The sequence below is a fragment of the Nothoprocta perdicaria genome, unplaced genomic scaffold (genome assembly GCF_003342845.1).
Source record: "Nothoprocta perdicaria isolate Ctin4 unplaced genomic scaffold, notPer1 scaffold_126, whole genome shotgun sequence".
Taxonomy (NCBI): domain Eukaryota; kingdom Metazoa; phylum Chordata; class Aves; order Tinamiformes; family Tinamidae; genus Nothoprocta; species Nothoprocta perdicaria.
The window spans coordinates 1777212-1797212 of NW_020454383.1; the positions used below are offsets into that span (position 1 = coordinate 1777212).

The 20001-nt window shown below is 35.1% G+C and overlaps 1 protein-coding gene across 1 annotated transcript in view; it reads left to right on the forward strand.

Annotated features, from left to right (window-relative positions):
• The window catches only part of ANO2 (anoctamin 2), a 152549-nt gene that overhangs the window by 61019 nt on the left and 71529 nt on the right, over window positions 1–20001 (forward strand). Inside the window, exons 13-14 of the mRNA XM_026033246.1 lie at window positions 1951–2033; window positions 12555–12635. Of these exons, the coding sequence (XP_025889031.1) occupies window positions 1951–2033; window positions 12555–12635 (164 nt within the window). The remainder of the gene's footprint in view (window positions 1–1950; window positions 2034–12554; window positions 12636–20001) is intronic.

A 20001-nucleotide genomic window follows, 5' to 3' on the forward strand; every position in this document is an offset into this window, starting at 1 on the left:
AGTTTCTGAAGTAAATATTTCCTGAATACTTGTTTCTACCATATAGCAAAGTGTTGTGGAAACTGGCATATCTTATTTATAGATGTAGATTTAAAAGAGGGGTAAGTTGATGTGCTTCATTTTGTGATGAACTCATTCATCTTGCTTGCCTCCTGAGAAAGGTGGAAGATTCACTATAGTTAATGTCTTAAAAAGACACGCATCTCATTTTGAATCTTTGTGATCCCAGCAATACCTTTTGCCAGTGATGGTGTTCGCCAAATGCAGTCATGCCTGCCTGACTGTTCTTCTCGTAGTTAATGTTCTGGTATGTTGAATTTCAGCTGTAATGTGTGTTTATAAGGATAATTTAATATAACAAACTTGTTGATTTTACAACAGCTACATGCTGTAGCAGCAGTTGTGTATCTAGCCAAATAAATTAAAGGAAATTATGATAATGTTATTGTTTTCAATAGTAGATTCTTACAGAGCTAAATGTGATTTTTTAAAAAAATTAATTTTTGAAAAATAGTGGAATCATCAAAATATGTTTGTATTTAGGATAACTAAAAGTAATTTAAGTTTCCAAAACATATTAAATGTAGCTTTTATATGTGCTTTTTTTTGTAAAGAAGGAATAGAGATAGCAACTTAATAACTGAATATCTGGATTTACTACTGTACCATCAATCCTGTGTATAAATAACATTTATTTCTTCCACTGTGGTTCTTTCAGAACAGTCCTTTGCTACAAATAGATTCTGCTTTGTAAGGATTAGGTTATTCTACTAGTACTGTATCTTTTCCCAGTGTTATAGCTCACACTGAATGTAGATAAATTTAAATAAAACTGAATCTGATTTTGCAGTATTCTGTGTCTTGTAACGCTATTTACAAGATTTTCAAAGAAACATAAATACAATTATTATCCAGTGATGTTTTTACAGTCCTTTTTGCACTAACTGAAAAGGTGAAATGAAGTATAAGAAAATGGAAAATAGTGTTCATGGTTCATGGTTATTTTTTGTTATAGATTTTATTTGTATAGATTTTTATTGGTGTATGTGTGTATGGTGTATATATATAGACATACTATATACACATATACTATACATACACACACACACATATATAGTATAATTTTCCAAAAAGAGATGTCCACAATTCAAGAGTAAGAGGTGCTATAAAAGTAATGGTGAGATGGTATCCAGAAATGAAGAACGGCTAAGCAAAAGGCTATCTAATTGGGAACAACAATTACAGAAGGAAGGTCAGGAGAATGTAAATATGAGACAAAAGTGCAACATCTGTGTCTTCATATTAACAGAAGGAAAAGTGGGGACTGCAGTGCTGGCCTTCCCTGCTTGTCCTCTTAGGACAAAATCGCTCTGTCTATACTAGACAAAAACATTCAGCTCAACCAACATTTCAGCATTTTTAACATATTACTGAGGGCCATAATTTACATGATAATTGCTATAGATATTAATCATTTATTTAAGTAGCAGGCTCTATTTATCTTTTCCATAAGTTTCTGACCTATTAGAAATGTATTAATTTCCAATCATGGAAATTTGTTTCACCAGTTGAGATGTAATTGATGAATAATTGTATCTGGGTTTTGTTTTGCTATATGCTTTGCACTCACGAATAATGGAATGACTCATGGTATATTAAGAGATGTTTTTGAGGTGGATATCAGCAGATCTATGCTCATTTCCAGTATCTGACAGAAAAAATATAGTGCTTTTTGGCATTTCATGTTGTCTCTCTCTGTATCTTATTTGTCAAAAGATAGTAATTTTTGTTTCCATGATGTACCTGTATTCTTTATTTAGAATTGGGTCTGGGGCTATTTCTTAATATTTATTTATAAAAGGACTACTGTGATGTGATTCATAGGACTTACAAGGATTCACAATAGCACATTGGATTTATAATTTCAAAATTGTTTTATTTTTCTTTAAGCTACCATGTTCCTTGAACAATGGAAGCGTTTGCAAATGAGATTGAGTTACTTCTGGGATTTAACTGGCTTGGAGGAAGAAGAAGTAAGTTTCCTTTCACTGTATTAATTCGCTATAACATTTATTCTCATTCTGCAGATAAGCATTGGTAATCATGAGCACTGTCCTATTCAATTCATAGCTATGTTTTACTAAATGACTCTAACTGAAATATTTTTGAGTACCAAGGTACTCAAGCACATATGTAGTATTGATCATGACTCAACTTTATTTGTAATAATGAATGTTGAATAAGATTAGAATATTAACAAGACCATTTTTTAATTGTCTACATGTGATTATATTGCTAGAGTGCAAAAGTAGAATGTTAAATACTTCTCATATAGATACTGCTTAATTATGTGCAACAGAAACACTCTATGAAGATCACTGTAACAAGTTTAGAAAATGTGAATAGTATTTGTTCCTAGGTGTGTGCACCATCTCTAATGACATAGTTACAATATCTTAAGTTCCTTAAGTTAAGGTACTGCAGACCTGCTTTCTACTTAATTTGGGGTTGGAGACCCTTGTTTATTGTTAGCAGATAAAGAATGATGTTGAGAATATTTTTTAAGTGCCTCAGAGTCAGCCCATGGGGCTTCAGGCTGTACCTGAGATGACTGAAAAGCAAGAGATGATTGTTATTCACATTTATAGACTCCCTAGACCTGTTTTTAGTCCTATTCTCAGTCATTGTTTCACATGACATAGCCTATGGTCTGCTTTAGCCACTGATTTTCCACAGAGGTTTAGTTTTATTTCTTTTTTATTTCTGAATAAAAGATTGCAGACATTAGCCTTAATTATCCCACTAAGACCAAGTAGACTATGTCTTATCTCCCAGCAATAGATTCCAACATGGCTCCAGAACAGTGTCATATTCAACATTACAGTGCTTAAAATTCAGCATAATTTGGAACTGCAGCAATTAGACCCTCTTTTATACTTACAGTATAAATGAGTACCTATGATAACTAATCAGTGTGCCATGATAAGTAATTCAGTAATTCTCTTCATTGGCTTAACAAAGTGTGGTTAGGTTCCTGGCTTTTCACTTAAGATCTGCTTTGGTCAGAGATGATTTCAATCCTTTTCATCCCATTTCAGAACAGTTCCTTAAAGACCAGACTGTATAGAAGGCTAAAACAGGACAAGTCCCAATCTCTGCCTCTTGAGCTTAGTTCAGACAGGATGCTGATCCAAATAAGGTAGAAAGGAAGTATGCTGAAGGCACAAACCTCATTCTGTAACAAGATGATGATGCTGTTCCACTTATCTGTTCCTTAGATGAGAATAATTAGAAAAAAAGTGTAAAAATAGCACTCAGAACAGACAGTAGTCCCTTGTATTATTTTTCCTCCATCACTGTTCTGAAATAAAACTTCTATCGCTGTCTCTAGAAAGAGGAAGATCTCCGAAGTATCCCTTCTTTTTTTCTTTTTATTTTTTTCTTTTTCTTTTTTCTTTTTTCTTTTTTCTTTTTTCTTTTTTCTTTTTTTATTTTTTATTCTTTTCTTTTTTCTTTTTTTCTTTTTTCTTTTTTCTTTTTTCTTTTTTCTTTTTTCTTTTTTCTTTTTTCTTTTTTCTTTTTTCTTTTTTCTTTTTTCTTTTTTTCTTTTTTCTTTTTTTTTCCTTTTTCTTTTTTTTTCTTTTTTCTTTTTTATTCATTCCTGTCTGTTAGTGAGCAACTGGATAATACTTATGGTATCATTTTATGAATACATACTGGATGAGTCATTGTCCTACACAGAACAGCATACTACCTGAGAGAAGAGCCTGAGAGAAGAGCAATTTTGTATTGCATACAGTACTGACTGAAGGGTAGGAGATCAAACTTTGTTCTTGGCTCTGCATTCTACATGACAAACCCAGCATATTTTACTTAATTTTGAGTTCACCACTTGCAGTATAAATTCCCAAGGTTTTACTCAATATTTTCAAATTGGTGTGAAAGGATCTATAGATTTATGAAGTCTTGTGATGAAGAACTCTGAAATACTAAAGGTTTGTGGACAGGAACTGTAGGATCAGCAAGAATCCCATGTTTATGAGAAATGAAAGAGTGCCAGACACATCTCAGCACAAGCTGAAGAGGCAGAAATATAATAAAAACATAAAAAGAAATCTGGAAGAGACCTTGAGAAATCATCCCTTGAGCACAGTAGGATCAACTCTACTTAAGTCACTAAGAAAGATGTTTGTCTAATTTGTTCTAAAAGAAATTCACCAGTGGAGATTTCACTTTCTCCCAGGGCAATTTATGCTAATACTTATCTATCAACTAATAGGCTTCTCTTAATGTCCAACTTAAAGCTTGCAAATATTCACTTTTTCTTGTTTTTTTTTTTTTTTTTTTTTTTTTCTTTTATAAGTAAGGAGATTCTTGTCCTCTTTTCAGCAAAATTCAACATAATATCATATCCCTCTCTCATCTTCTTTCTATGTGAATTGGCCTGGGCTCTTTCAGTCTTTCCTCTTAAAACATATTTTTTCTAAACACCTATAAATACTTGTCACCTTGAATCTGAAAAATAGTAGTCAAATTGGATATATAAATAAAAAGGGTTATGCGTCATCTTTTGTTGGCTCTTGGCACCAAAAAATCTGAAAGTTAGATAAGATTTTGTTCACCTTTTATCCATTAAGTTCATAAGCATGATGGTAAATAAGGCAGATATTTGTATTTATCAGTGTGATAATCTCTTCAGTTGGTGAAGCCTTTACAGACACTAAAAATGGTATCAGAAATGGAAAACTGTATTTGGTCAGATTTGTTCAGAGGAAAACAGCAATGGCACACATACAGATTTACTGAGGAGAGGAAGTGGGAAAGGGACAAGGAGAATTTCGAGAATTTTAATGGTGAATAACTATTAGCAGTGGTAATAGTTATTATTATCAGTCTTTTCAAAATGCAAAGTTACGGAACACAAACAGGGAGAAAAACAACTGTAAAAGCTGAAGAACTGAGAAATAAGCATTGTGAGGGTTATATTGAAGAGAATGTCTTCAACGTCATATTCTTTAAATATATTGGGCCAAATCTTTTGCTTCAAAAGAGTCACATGAGAGATTATATTAGACCATTTATTTGTAAATATCTTAGCAACTACACCCTGAGAAAACACACTCCCTAAGGCCTGAATGCATATTTGCAGCTGGCGGCTGTACAGGCTTAGAGGATTGCAATGCTTGTACATCTGAAATCTACAGAAATAATCGGTAGCATTGGGTACCAGACTGTAAAATGGATAACTAGCTTGAAAAGCAACTGATAAACTAGCTGATTGAACAACTGATAAATAAGGAAAAGGAAGACAGAAAAGTAAAAGAGAACAGGCTAGAACCACGAAATGGCGCTCAGCATACTGTTCCACAGATGTGTTTTGATGTAACTTATTCAAATAGGATGTATATTTGTTTTCTTAATTTGGGTATAATAAAGCATCAATAAAGCAAGAGAATGATAAGAGAATATGCATCCTACTCTTCTACTTGTGAGAGGGATGTTGAAGGAATATTTAGAGACTATCATTAACAATGTGGGGAACCTCTCATGAATCTTCAGAAATGTTATTCTGATTAGATTTATAGGATCTGATATTTTCCTGCCTTGGATGTTCTGAGCAGAAGAGATTCTACCTAGTTTTACTATAAAAGACATATATTAAATTGGAATGTAAGTACTATTTTAAAAGATGAAATCCTAGACCAGAATTTTGAAGAATAAATGATCAGACAGCAAAATAAAGTTAAAATCCTTGCTTTGAAGCTTAAAATAATAATAGCTCTTTGTAAATATTAACTCCCAAATACTCTTCCTTCCTTTTGCTATTTGATAACTTACAAAAAACAACAACAACAAAAAAGAACACTTAAGGGAACACTGGGAATACTTAAGATACCTAAGAGATTATCACTGTATTCAGATAAAGTAAGAAGAAAGGTAGATTCAATCTATTAGAACTGAATAGTGAATAGCAAGCAGGCTTGGTGGCATATACTTACAGATAAATTCCAATTCTTTTTTTTTTTTGAATTTTTTTTTTTTTAAAGCACAGTGCTCTTGGGACAAATGAACAATGATTGTAAAAGATATTTATCCTCACTACTTCTCATGTTTCTTGCACAAATGAGGTCTGTGTTTTTGGTTATTTTCCCCAGGTGCATTATTTCACATTTTTTCTTGTCTCTACTGTGATTTTCCTCTTGGGCCAAAGATTCCAAATTTTTCAGGCTCTTTATATTGTTTTATTACCTTCCTTGAGCATCATCACTCCTTTTAGTGAATTTTGTATCACGTTCATTTAATTCCTGTTAACACTGATTATTTAATGAGCCTGAGGTGGCTCTAGTAGGAGGTGGCTCCTTAGAGAGCTAACTCAGATCTTATGGACAAATCCTTTCAACATTAGATTTAATAATGTTTTGTTCAGGATAGTTGAGATGAGATTTTTATTAGAATAGTTGGAAAAGAAATTTCGAAAAAATAGGTTATTCCTCAGGCCTTAGGGGAAACTGTTCAGTACCACCTGCTGTTTCATTTCATTAAAATTATATGTGAAGGCACACTTTAGACATATTTTAATTTGTAAACTAAAAGAAGCAGGGCAGATGACAACTCATTTGCTTGCCAAAGTCAGGAAAGATCAGTGGTTAGATTAGTGGTTAGATTAGTGGCTAGATTTTTTTCATTGCAATACTCCTAGTCCACAGAAATGTCACAATATGCAGCGGCTCCTAACTATTTTTTTTCTCTTTTTTATTCTTCCTCAGTCAAATATATCAACATGTTCTCTTTTGCTTTCTCTTATTCCTCTTCTACTATAAGCATAGTGACTTCACTCTTGTGCCTTTTCCAGGACTGATTTTGTCTGAAATCCTCACATTTTTTTTGCCTCTTTGTGGTACAGTTTTGATTCCTCAGGATGTTGATAGGTCAGTTAAAGGCTAGTTCACTGCAGGTAGCATGCATTATTTTTCATTGTCATCTCCTGAACAATTGTGTGAAGAGCAGAAATGCAGGTGCAAGCAGACTGGGCAGTTGCTTAGGGTGTGACCCTTTGGAAAAGGAGCTGAAATGGGTTCTACCAGCTTGTGCAGCACAACTCTCCATTGTGGTTTTTGTTAACAAAGGGATATCTGGCAGCAACCTGGGCTATTTATGAAGCATTCTTACTAAAATGATATGCACCTGATAGAGGACTGGAATGCTGGAACAATTTTTACCAGGGATAGATAAGTGAATATAAGGTAAAGGTAGACAAAGAAAGTAACGATAATTGTAGTAGTTCTGGCCAAGGACTTGATAATATTTTATTTAGTATTCAGCCCTGACAGCTGCTTGCATGCTTTGCCCATTCCACCATGGATCGAAAAGCTGTGACCTCTGACAAACTCTAGCAGGATGAGCCTACAAAATATTTTCTTCATGTATGTATCAGTGTCCTCCTCTTTTAACGTCTTCCTAAATTTTGGGGGTTCACTGGGATACGTGATGTGCAATGCCTTATATCAATGTCAAATTCAAGTCCCAATGTGAATCTTGATCTTGCTTGGAAGAAAAATCTCTTCTATTTGTAGTGAAATGAAAAATAATGCCTTTTTAAATAAGTGTTGTAGTTTGAAAGCTGGGGAGTGGTGGTAGGAGGCAATATCAAATACTGTGTTAGCTATATGCCTGACTCTGGCAGTATTGGATTCACAAAGTCTGTCAACCATAGGTCTGACCATAGGTATGATCGAGCTCAGGTCGACCACAGGTTACTAGGAATGAATCCAGTTCCTGAATAGTGCGATCAGTCATAAGCTCGACTCTGGCATTATTGGATTCACAGACAGTCTGTCGGCTGTAGGTCCGATTGCCTTCCAAACAAGTAGTCAAGTTCATGAATAGCATGATTTATTCAAATGCAACATTTACAGATTTTGGATGTCAGTACAGGAAATTCTCTGTTACAGCGTGGGTTTTTTTAGCCAGCTCTGATGTACAAATGTGCAATCATCACTCACTCCAGAAGATGGAAGAGTGCTGTCAGTCTTGAGTCCTCCCAGGTGGCATCCTGACCCAAGGAGAGGAAAGAGAGTTCAGCTGGTTGCGTGGTCCCAGAAGTTAAAATGGAATCTTCCATCTCACTTCAGAGTCTCCTCAGGTGGCATCTCAATATGAGGGGAGAAAAGGGGGATCAATCCATTGACTGATTCAAAATTTATGACGGAGTCTTCCCTGTTCTAACTTCTGAGTGTCCTTAGCAGCCATCCCAACCAGGAGGGAGGAAAGTGGTTCATCCCATCAACTGACCCAAAGGTTATGATAGAATCTTCTCTCCTACTTCTTTCCTCCTTAGTTCACCCTCTATTACTCCTCTTTGCAGCTGCTAGGAGGGCAGATTGTGCTGCCAAGGGAACTGTGGAGGTGGTGAGTGCATGCATACCAACCATCCTGGAAGTGGTGACTGTGTATCAACCCAAGCAAGCTTCTGTAATGCCAAAACTTCTGTTACACCCTATTTTTTATTCTAAATTTCCCCTTTTCAAGCAATTCTTCCACAACAAGGCATTGATTTCTAACCTTGCTTGATATCATACGGTATGATGTAGGAAACAGCTATTTTAGATCAATTTTAAAATGTTCTGCAATGTTTGTTGTATTGTTCTTTGCAGGAGCTACAAATCTGTAATAAACCCAAGGTGCTCTTCATCTTAAATATTGTCAGAGAAAAATTTCCATAAACATGCTCCACTAAACAGAGTACACTACCGTCAAGTATTCCTGGTACTATGCATTGTCAAAAGTGAGAAAGTAGTGACGCAAAGGGAAAAAAGTCTATCAACATTTCATAATATTATATAAGTTCTTTGGAGAAGGGTTTTATGCTTGTATAGTGACTAAAACAATAGAGTTCTAGGCCATAACTGTAACTGCTTGGTAGGATGAGTAAAGAACAGTAAGGGTAGCAGTATTTTACAGATATTTTACAGATATTTTAAATTCAGAGGGATCCAGGTAATATTTCATCAAGGTCAGAGCAATAAGGTAAGTTAAAAGTTGATGCCACATTTTAATAATAGTCACCCTGCTTTGTGACTTGATTTCTTTGTTACATTTTTCATTGTATCACAAAATGTTTGAGGTTAAAAGGGACCTCTGGACGTCATCTAGTCTAACCCCCTGTTCAGGCAGGATTACCTAAAGGAACATTGCCCAGGATCCTATGTACATTTTTCCGCTTGTTTGTTTCAGCTGCAGATTATCATGTAGTGGAATAAATAATTTTAAGCAAACCAAGAAATATCTGGATTCACTCTTAAAATTCCGGTAGGACTATTTCTGTGGGTTCAATTTGAATTAATGCCAAAAATAAATGACAATAGTTCCTACAGAATGTGATATATTGACACTGAAATGGCAACATTTGGCTGTTTGGTTCTTACATTGAGAGCACTTAAATTTTGAAGACACATTTCAAAATGTAGTCTGGCAAGTGATCCCTCAAATCTCTACTGCTGTTATTCACTGAAAGCAAACAAAGGGATTAAATGACCCATATGCCTACAGCTAAGGCAAATACATTTCCATAAAATATCTAACGGGTTCTTTGATTTATTTTGATGGCTTTAGTTTTGTGTTTACATTAGAATATCTTTTCTAGTTGAGTTCCTGTGTGCCTTTTGATACCCCTAAACTTAGTTATGTCAGATGTCCTATTCAAACTTTTACATTTAATTTTTCAAAAATCACATTTGATTGAAATAGTGATCTGAAGTAAAAAGACAGTGGCCCTCTCTCAGTGATTCCTTCATGCATACTGGAATTTAAAATGACTTTTATTGCATTTACTTGTGTAAATGAAAATCTCAGCCATAGATTTCTACCCTCCCAAAGTATCATAAATTCATTATATGAACTAGAAGTATTTAAAACTTATGCTTGATTTGTAATTATTACACTTCTCGCAGTGGAGGACAGCTGGGCTCACCACCCTTTCCAAGTAGAAGTCTTGATTTGAGGTAGCAGCAGATTTGGGGTCTTTTTACTTCCCATTTGTGGAAACCTTCCTTCTAGGTGTTCATTGCTTTGCAACTTTGCTTGCATTCAGCATATTAGGGCAAGCCTGAGCTTATTTTTCAGGGCTGTTTCTGCTTTCAATAAAACATAGAAAGAAGCAATGATTTGACATTTTTTGGTGATAACTTCTCAGATATCTTAATCTGAGATTTTTTTGAGGTACTTTTTCTCCTAGGAACCAAATATGTGTCTTTTGCATGCTTTGTAAAATTCCTTGATGACTTTTTTCCTAAAACAAAGAGAGATTAAGGAGATGTGTTTTGTCTTTTTATTTTCTTATCTAATAGGACTGTTACCTATGTACCCTTAATTCGAGATATATAGTACCATTTCTGGCCTGGAGCTCATGCTCAGGCAAAATACTTGCTGATGTCAGTATGAGTTTTGTCTAAACAGAAGTTCCAAGATTTGGCTTTTTGTTTTCAGGATGGGAATTATCATTTTCTACTCTGAGTGATCGTTTGGCCTCAGAGTACTTTGGCTTACATGGTTTTCAATAAGTGTCTGGCAGCTGTACTGGCACACTTCCAGCATTGTCAGATTCATATTTATCCCTACATGGACATTTGGCCTACTTCGAGTTATCACAACTATTTCTAGTTTATTGTCTTAAACGTTCAACTCCTCTCTTTATTATACAACGAACTTGAATCTGCTTCACACTCTTTTTACAGGAGACTGTTCCTTTGTATCCATCTATCTGTTATCAGAATCAGGATCAAGCACCTCTAAATCTGTATTTTAAAGAAATGTTTCCTGTAATATACTTGTAAAAATTATATATAGGCATGCGCATTCCAGAAAGCTCTGTAGACTGTTCAGTTAAGGTGATAGACACATTCTGTCTATCAGGTAACAGACAGATAACTGATTTACCAGCCTAGGTGTAGGCATGGGAGATGCAGATAAAATGACACTGAAATATCCTACTAGCAAAATTAAACCAACTTTAAAAGGTGCTTTAGCATGTTGCAGCTGCCTCTGATGTGCCTGAATGCTTTTCTTAGTAGAAAATGAGGGGAAAAAAAACTAAAACAAAACAACAAAATAAAAAACACACAAAAAGAAACCCAAAAAGCTCATTTTTGCAGGTGCTGCTTACTGTGTGGTTAAATCTCTTAGTTTCTTGTAGTTTCATCTATATCATTCCTTATTTTAGTTGCATTGTCTTTCCACATGCAGTCCTACTTGCCTGATGCGTTTGTCTTATCTCCCTTTCAAGTGTAAAATTGTAGGCTCTGAACCTGAAGTAAGGAAATGTGAAATGAATTAACACAAATCAACATGCTAGAAAAATTTTATGAAGTACCAAGATACATGCATTATTAACACAGTTAAACAGTTATTTTTATGTATTTGTCTGTCTCTTCCTCATTTTGCTGATCACTATTTTCACTGTTAATCAACTTTAATAAAGACATCAATTACCCATCCTTCTTCATTTCTGTGAGTTCCATGTATACTCCTATTGCTTTGTAAGTAACTACAAGAAGCGACCATGGCCATCATGCCCAGAAGTGCTGCAGTGATTCCTGAACTATATAACTCTTTGTGAAAGTGACTTTAAGGTGAGGTTTAACTGATGAAAAGGGACTCTATGATGCACTGAGAGTTTCACTTGCAGTGTTCAAATATTGAACATAGAAACATAAATAGTCTTTTGTTTTCTTCTAAAATACATCTATTGATTCAATAGTGCATGCGATTAGATGTGCCAAACAAGCCATTGTGCACCTAGATTCTTTACCATTTTTACTGTAGTGTCGTTATGCTAAGGTCTCTGAGGCTGATCTGTACCTGAACTTCAGAGAAAAGAGTTCATTCAAGCCTTCTGCCACATTAGCATTGCATTCCCCAAGAGATATGAAACGCATGTGTCTTCTCTGGGACTGCAACTGTATATTAACATATGACAGAGACAGTATTACAGACAGTTAATAGAAAACAGAAGGCTGCTCAAGTTCTATGCAGGCTTGTGAAACCCTGTTATGTTACCCATAATGAAAAATACATATTTTTAAAAAGTATCCTATGTTCTCTTTATTACTCAAATGCATTAAAAAGTGTTAGTAAGCAGATTTTGTGTTTGCTGGAATTTTGTAATTGTAATAAAGATGGATAGCATGAACAGTGACTTTGTACCTCTGAAATTCATGTGATGATAAGGTGTTTTAATGCTCAGAAGAGGATAGAGTAATATAATTTGTTTTAGTCATGCCACAAGGAATTTCTAAAAAGCTCTGAATAATGAGCACTTTTCCATGGCATTTATGAATTCATTCTGTATATCTTTGGCCTAACTTGGTTTCAAGTCATTGTGTTTTTTATTTTGCTTTATGGTTCACCAACTAATGGGGATCTGTGTCTGGGTGCGTTTGTGGTAAATACCACGTATTTACACCTACAGATATTGAGTAGGCGTGCAGAATTTTTTTTCCTCCTTTTTCTTAATCATAATCATACTTTTTGTTTTTTGGTTGTTTGTTTTCTTTCAGGAGCATCCCAGACCTGAGTATGAAACCAAACTGATACAGAAGAAGCTCAAAACTAAAAACACAACAGAAAATGCAAATGAAGTAAGATGTGACTTCCCGTTTTCACTAAGATTTTCTTTGTGTTTTGCTACATTGTGATTATCTTTTTGTCCATCTCTGCTGGAAGGTTTGCAAAAGACAGTTTTTGGTGCTGTTTATCTCTTGATCAGTCTTGTAGATTTCTTTATATTACGCAACATTGTAGAGTATTGAAAGACTGAATCCTTACTAACACTCTAAAGTAAGCATTTTGCACGGAAATACGGTAGACAGGTGCTTCAGGTCTCATCTTCAGAAAAACGAATGATTAATTAAGGAAAGACACAGGAATTTTTACAGCAGTCATCTAGACCTTCAGCACTTTGTAGAAAATAGAGGACACACTTTTTATTACAGTGATTTCCTTTGCACAGATAATATTGGCTGATTGACATTTCTGGTCAGGCTGCAGCTGTACAACTGTGCAGGTTTGATAGTATTTCTGTTGTAAATGGGAAAAATAAATAAGGTTTTCTTTAGCCATTTCAAACTGAACCACACTTTTTTTTCCCAAACCTCTCCGGTAAAATGTCAGTTGATGTCTTTTTCCTAGAAACTCACAAGTCCATATAAATTCTGTCCTTTAGACTTGGTAATCTTTGCTTATTGTGTGTATATCATATATGGTGACAAAGTCAAACTAACATCTAAAAAACATCTAAACATCTAAACACAAAAAACATCTAGAGCATACCTGGTTTCCAGGTAGAAACACCCAGTATCTGGACTGTTGTTCTCCAGTACTGTTGAGACATTGAGTGGAGCCAGTATCTGAACTAGAGACTAGTCCAGATTTCAAGCTCAGTCAAAAAAGTTTGATTTTACAGCATGTGAAAGTACTTAACTCTTCTTTCTCTTGTTGATCACTCCGAAGATATTACCAGTCAATCAGTCATCTCAGTAGGACTGATCCATTTTCCATTGAAGAGAATGAAATCAGTAGCTATAAGGGACTTATCTGCTTCAAGATAAACAGTGATTAGCACAACGGTATGGAGAGATCCTTCCTTAGCAAGCAGTTTGCTAGGCCTGCCAAGCACGGGATCAAGGACTACAGAACTAATAAAAGAGATGCTGCACTTCACCTCTTTCTGTTCTACACTAAAATAAGTGTAATTTGGAAACAAGTCAGCAATTCATGCTACAAAATTTCACACTGTGGTGAGATTATTTTGCTCAAATAATCATATTGATTGCTCAAATTGGTCATAAAGAACTCACAATGTTACAAATTAAAGATGAAGTTCTGTTAAAAGAACATTAGTTTAATGCATACTATTTTACTTTTTGTGCCGATGTGGATAGAAAAATAATACTGAGAAATAAAAAGTGTTTTTATAGGAACCTTAGTGTTCCTATGCTACTGACTGCTATTCAGCAAAGTTCCATTTTGTTTTGTTTTGTTTTATTTTATGTTTGCTCACCCTCAGGTTACATTGAGAGCATCACTTATGAGACAAATGAAATGAATCCTTATATGTTCCATGCAGCAAGACAGTCTATTCCACTTTTTCAGGCTAATACCATCACATATATCTGAGAATTGTTATTCCTAGTGTCTCATCCTCCCTAATACGTCTGTAATATCTCCTATTGTCAGCTAGGTGCAGGTACTTACAAGATTTTGTTGGGTAGATGCCAATATTTTCCAGGCTTTGTAAAATGGATACAAATAGGACCAGATGTAATTTTTGCTTGACAGCGAAGTCTTTTTTAACTTGGGCCTTAACAAAATGGTTCTTATCCTACATATAGTAGCACATACATAGATGTCAAGGGAGGTGATTCTGCCCCTCTACTCAGCTCTGGTGAGGCCGCACCTGGAGTACTGTGTTCAGTTCTGGGCACCCCAGTATAGGAGAGACGTGGAGCTTCTGGAGAGGGTCCAGAGAAGGGCAACCAGGATGATTAAGGGAATGGAACATCTCTCGTATGAAGAGAGGCTGAGCGAGCTGGGCCTGTTTTCTCTGGAGAAGAGGCGGCTCAGAGGGGATATGATTAATATGTATAAGTTCAGGAAGGGAGAATGCAGGGAGGAAGGGGACAGGCTGTTCTCACTGGTGGCCAGCGATAGGACGAGGGGTAATGGCCACAAGCTGAAACACAAGAAGTTCCGTCTCCAGGTGAGGAGGAACTTCTTTACTGTTAGGGTGACAGAGCAGTGGAACAGGCTGCCCAGGGAGGTTGTGGAGTCTCCTTCTCTGGAGGTCTTCAAAACCCGCCTGGATGCCACCCTGTGCCACATGCTGTAGGTGTGCCTGCTTGAGCAGGAAGGTTGGACTAGATGATCTGTAGAGGTCCCTTCCAACCTTAAATATTCTGAAATATTCTGAAATATTCTGAAATGTCTCCTTAGAATGTAACTTCTATTGTTTCTATTATGACAACCACCCAGCTAACTTTTTTTTTTTTTTTTGATGCATGTTTTCAGATGTTCTGATTCTCTGAAATGAGCCTGTAGTTTTAAAATCTGCAGGGAATCAGTCATAATGTTTATTAAATTATGATTCTGAGGGGTAGTATTTTTAAGCCAGCAACATTACCTATGTTTTATGACACATGGTGATTCAGTGCCAGAAATATTACTGCTGCCTTATCTCAGCATGCCGATTGGTCTAGTGTGTGCTGTTGAATGAGAAGGTACTTTAATGAGTGCTGTATTCATATACTTTTTGCATCTGCTGGTCCCACCATTTATATTCAAACCTTTGAGCCATCTCTATGCATACATCTTTCTGCAATGCTCTTGTAGGAGATATAAAATCCTACTTTGGCAATTGATGCGGGCTCTTTAAACTGCAATGCCCTTGTTTTTAAGTTATAGTATTTAATTCCTAAGTCACTTTGGGAAAGGAGATTTCAATTCTTGAGTCATTTAAGCATTTTTGGAAATGCTTGCCAGATGAATCTCAATATGAGTTTTGAAATATTATTAAAAATAAATTATTTGATATTTTCCATCAAAATAGCTACTCATAGGGAGCAAACAGGGCAGAAGATTTCACTGAATTGATTAATGTAGATGTCTAATAAATCTGTAATAAATACATGAATCCTGCAACTTGCTGGTCACCATTTCTTCCTAAATTATTGAGTTATATTCCAAGTTATTGAACAGTTTTAAGTCAGTCATTTTTAATTCATTCTATCGCAATCAGTTTTTCAGTTTTCCTCCAGAAAGATATCCCTTTCTCTCTCCTGCAAACAGCAAATAAATCAGTTTTGGAAGGTGTGTTGTTCAACGTTTTGTTCCTCAATGATATTTTAAGGGCAAGAAATGCTTGTATGAGGCCTGCTGAAAGGAGAAAAGCCTATTTTTTAATGGAGTATGCAGTACTTTTATACTTATCTTAGTAAGATCCTAAAAAATATTGACATTAACAGTGATGAGTTTGGAATAAATATTCTACTTAGTTTTACAAGATTTAAGCTGCTCTTTTTCCTCCTCAGATGTCTATGCATTATACACATTGTAAGGTCATTAGTTCATCTGCTTTTGAATGGCAGGTTTTATATTGAGGTACAAGTTTCTGTGAGGTCTCTGGCTCAGTACTTCTATCATGTTGAGTAGATGCCAAGGTACAGGGCTTTGTCATATTAATAGCACAGATCTTCCAGCATCTGGACTTGCATCAAAGTAAGTACTTCTTTCTCTGTAGTTAAAGATTCAGTTATCTTAATTTCTTGGTTTTATATGAGTATGCAGATGCCTATGAGGTCTTACTCTCATCGCATCTTGGCAGACAGTCTGATGTCATGGCATAAATCTGTGAAGTTCTTGACTGAGCATTTTTGGTTAACTTGTGTGATTTTAAGGCATATCTTTTGGGTGTTCCTGGTCAACAACTGTAGTTTGCTGTGCTGAGATCAAATTTCTCCTTTGCTTATCTAAAATGAAGTCCAAAGCTCAGCAGCTGTGACTTGTTGGGGTAGAAATGATGCCAAAGCTAAGGCTGTTGTGAGAATACTCATTTAGAGCTTACTAAAAGGCATCCATTTCTTTAAAATTGCTGGCTTGTTTCCAGTATGTTAATTCGTCTGTTCTGGTGAGGATGTGATTTTAATTTTATGGCAAGAAAGCTGAGCTTTTATGTGGAAAGTTATGTTTACAGCACAATTCTTTTTTGCTAACAAGGAATCTGTGTGAAGCTTGTGTGTGTGTGTGTGTGTGTGTGTGTGTGCGCGTGTGCACCCGTATAATTAAGCAATAGGGATTTAATTTGTGAGCTGGACTTGTGACTGCAGAGGAAAATTAACACAGATGCCTACCCTCTTGAATGATAACTTTGGAATACCTATTAAAAGGAAATCATACAGGGAATGTACAGTTTCCACTGGTTGCTGTTGAAGTCATTAACTATCATGGATATAAAAAGATGTCCAGCACCTGCCAGGGCCAGTAAATATATGTTAGTCTGCTCAGGCAAAAAAATCCAGATTGGCTTGATTATGATCATCAATGAAAAGTATTACAGTTGTAATATATTACTTACCCAGTGGTGTTTTTGTTATAGTATGTAGCTTTTATACAAATACTAGTTAGTATATTTAAGCCACTGTAATGAATAAGAAATCAGATTTCATTCTGTACCACTCTTCATGGTTCAGGCTGCTTTAATAAATATTTTACCGTTTGTTACGAAAATGAAAAAGAAACTGTGAGGACTCAGAACACTTTACAGAAAATTGGTGTGAAGTTGCTACTACAATAATACCCAAAGGTTTTATTCTTTCAAATGGGAATTCATTTAAACCTAAATGAGTTGAAAGGTTTCCTTGAAGTGCTTCAGGTTAAGTGGCAAATGCTAAACAAGTAGTCCTTACAAGTTGTGACATTCATTTAAAAATATCATTCAAAAATGACAAGATCTAGGAGACAGATTTTAGAAATTGAGTGGAATTTGATTTGTTATGGACATGTGAATAAAAGTTTCCACTTTAGAGCTGCATAGTACGCATACCTTAAAACATTTCCTTGACCTTGCAATAGAGATGAATGTTGATGTGTGTATGTATTTGACAATACATTCATGCATAGGAGGCATGTAATTGTTTTGTTAAAAGAAACAATAAGTATTTTATTTTTTGTTTTTCTTGTTTAATAAGGTACAATATTTAATATGTGAGGGGAAATAATAAATAGTGTGAAGTTATCATATCTGCAGAACATTAAATGAAAAAAGTGTTGGATATTTGTAATCTTGTGATAAGCTGTTCCTCTCTGTGTAATACTAACATTCAGAATGGAAATGCATTTCAGGAAATGAAAATTGGTCATATGCCTGAAAATATGTAGATGAGGCTAGATCTATTTTTCATTGAAGCTGAAAGAAAGCTGGGAGTTGTGGATCAGGCCTTGACTCCTTTTCGTTATGTGTACAGCTGATCTGGCAATCATGATGAAACACTATGTATTTTCTTATTTCAGAATATTTCAGAATATTTCAGAATATTTAAGGTTGGAAGGGACCTCTACAGATCATCTAGTCCAACCTTCCTGCTCAAGCAGGCACACCTAGAGCATGTGGCACAGGGTGGCATCTTTCATCTTATCTTTCTTATTTGGCAGAAAAGTGTAATGCTCATTCCACAATATTTCTCAAAGAAATTTCTCTTTATAGAAAAAAAAGGTCTTGTCTCTTGGCTTATGTTCTTACTTGAAACAAACTCTGGGAATGATAAAATCTAGTATTCTTTCTTGCTTTTAATAAATTTCAAATATGAAAGTGGCAGAATAAATTAGTTAAATTGTTAATTCAGTTCATAATTGAAACAAAAGAAACAATCCTCCTTTCCAAACCATTTTGTTTAAATTAAATACTGAATTGATATGAATTGAAAAATGAAGAGAATACTTGGAAAATGAAAGTCTCTAGCATAAGAATGATACAAATAAAGTAAAATAGTATATTACTAATGAAAGATCTTCATATAGTTTAAAATTTGTCTACCTTACAAAACATTACTCTTTACCCAGTTTTAAGAAGTGATTCTCCCATGAAAACCTAGGAAGTGAAGTGCTTCAGGTGTTGCAGGCTCAACCTTTTATTGAGTAAATCCTATTAAGATCAACTAAAAGAAGAAGTAATATTGATCTCTTTTTTTATGTTAGGTGTAACTCTACAGAAGAAAACAAGAAAATTTCTTAGAAATACTGATTTTACAATAAGAACTGTAAAAGTAATGTGAAGAAGCCCAGGATTCCTTAATCAGTAGTTCTGAGAAAAGTATTTATTAGCATTTATTTATCTTTATTACTAATGTGATAAAATACTATTTTAAATCTTTCTTGCAATAGTTGAAGTTTTTCCAGTCTTTCTCTTTCATTACTTTATGCTCGGCAAATAATCTTAAAAGCGTAAGTGACTGTGAGAAAATTAAGTAATAACTGTTTTTTTCCTGTCCTTTTCAATTTATTCCTTGCACTGTAAGTTTTTGAAAATAACAAACATAAAAAGATTGAAGATGACAAATAATATGAGAACTTCTGTGACGATAATCTTAGAAGACACTCTCATTCATTTTATTATATTGGTATTTAGTTGGATAATTGGATTAAACCACATACAAACAGTAGATGTCATAATTTTGATTATTTTAATTCTTATTTTTACTCTTGGTTACACCAGTTTTATACCAGAGTAGTTACAAGTATGAATTGTGTCTTCAGCGGACAATTCATACTTTCAGTGTTCAACTATGAGATGTCTTGTCTTTTCTCCTCCTGCCATGCCATACTGTGAAGAAACTGGCCCTATCTTCTTAATAGCTCTTTAAAAAAGTACCATTGCATCAGCCTATCCACACAGGGCAGGTACCTTAGGGCTCTATGCTGGACTGACACAAGTTTACCACTATATATCTTGTAGTGGAGGGTCCACAAATGAACACAATATTCCAGATGCAGTCTAATGAGTGCTGAGAAAAGGGAGCTGATCATTCCCTTGATCCATTGGCTATGCTTCTTTTAGTACAGCCCAGGATACTGTGTCTTCACTGCCAGAGCACCTTGTAGGTCATATTTAGTTTGCTTTTCTTTGATAGTCTTTTGAGCTGACTGCTCCACACTCAGTCAGGACTTCACTTGAAAAAGGTTTTTGAATCCAAAAGTAAGACTTCGCAGTTGTTCTTGCTGAATTTCATGAGGTACTCGTAGGCATTTTTCTCCAGCATATCTAGGTCCTTCTGGAGAGCAACCCTTGAGTATACTGATTTCCCCTACTTTCATACCATCTGTAAATTTGATGAGTAAGCACTTCATTGTCTCCTCCATGTCAGTGTTTACAGATGTTAAACAGGAAATTTTTCTGAGGACCAAACAAAGACTGACAAGCTAGTAGTTCTGCAGATCATCTTTTTTTTTTTTTTT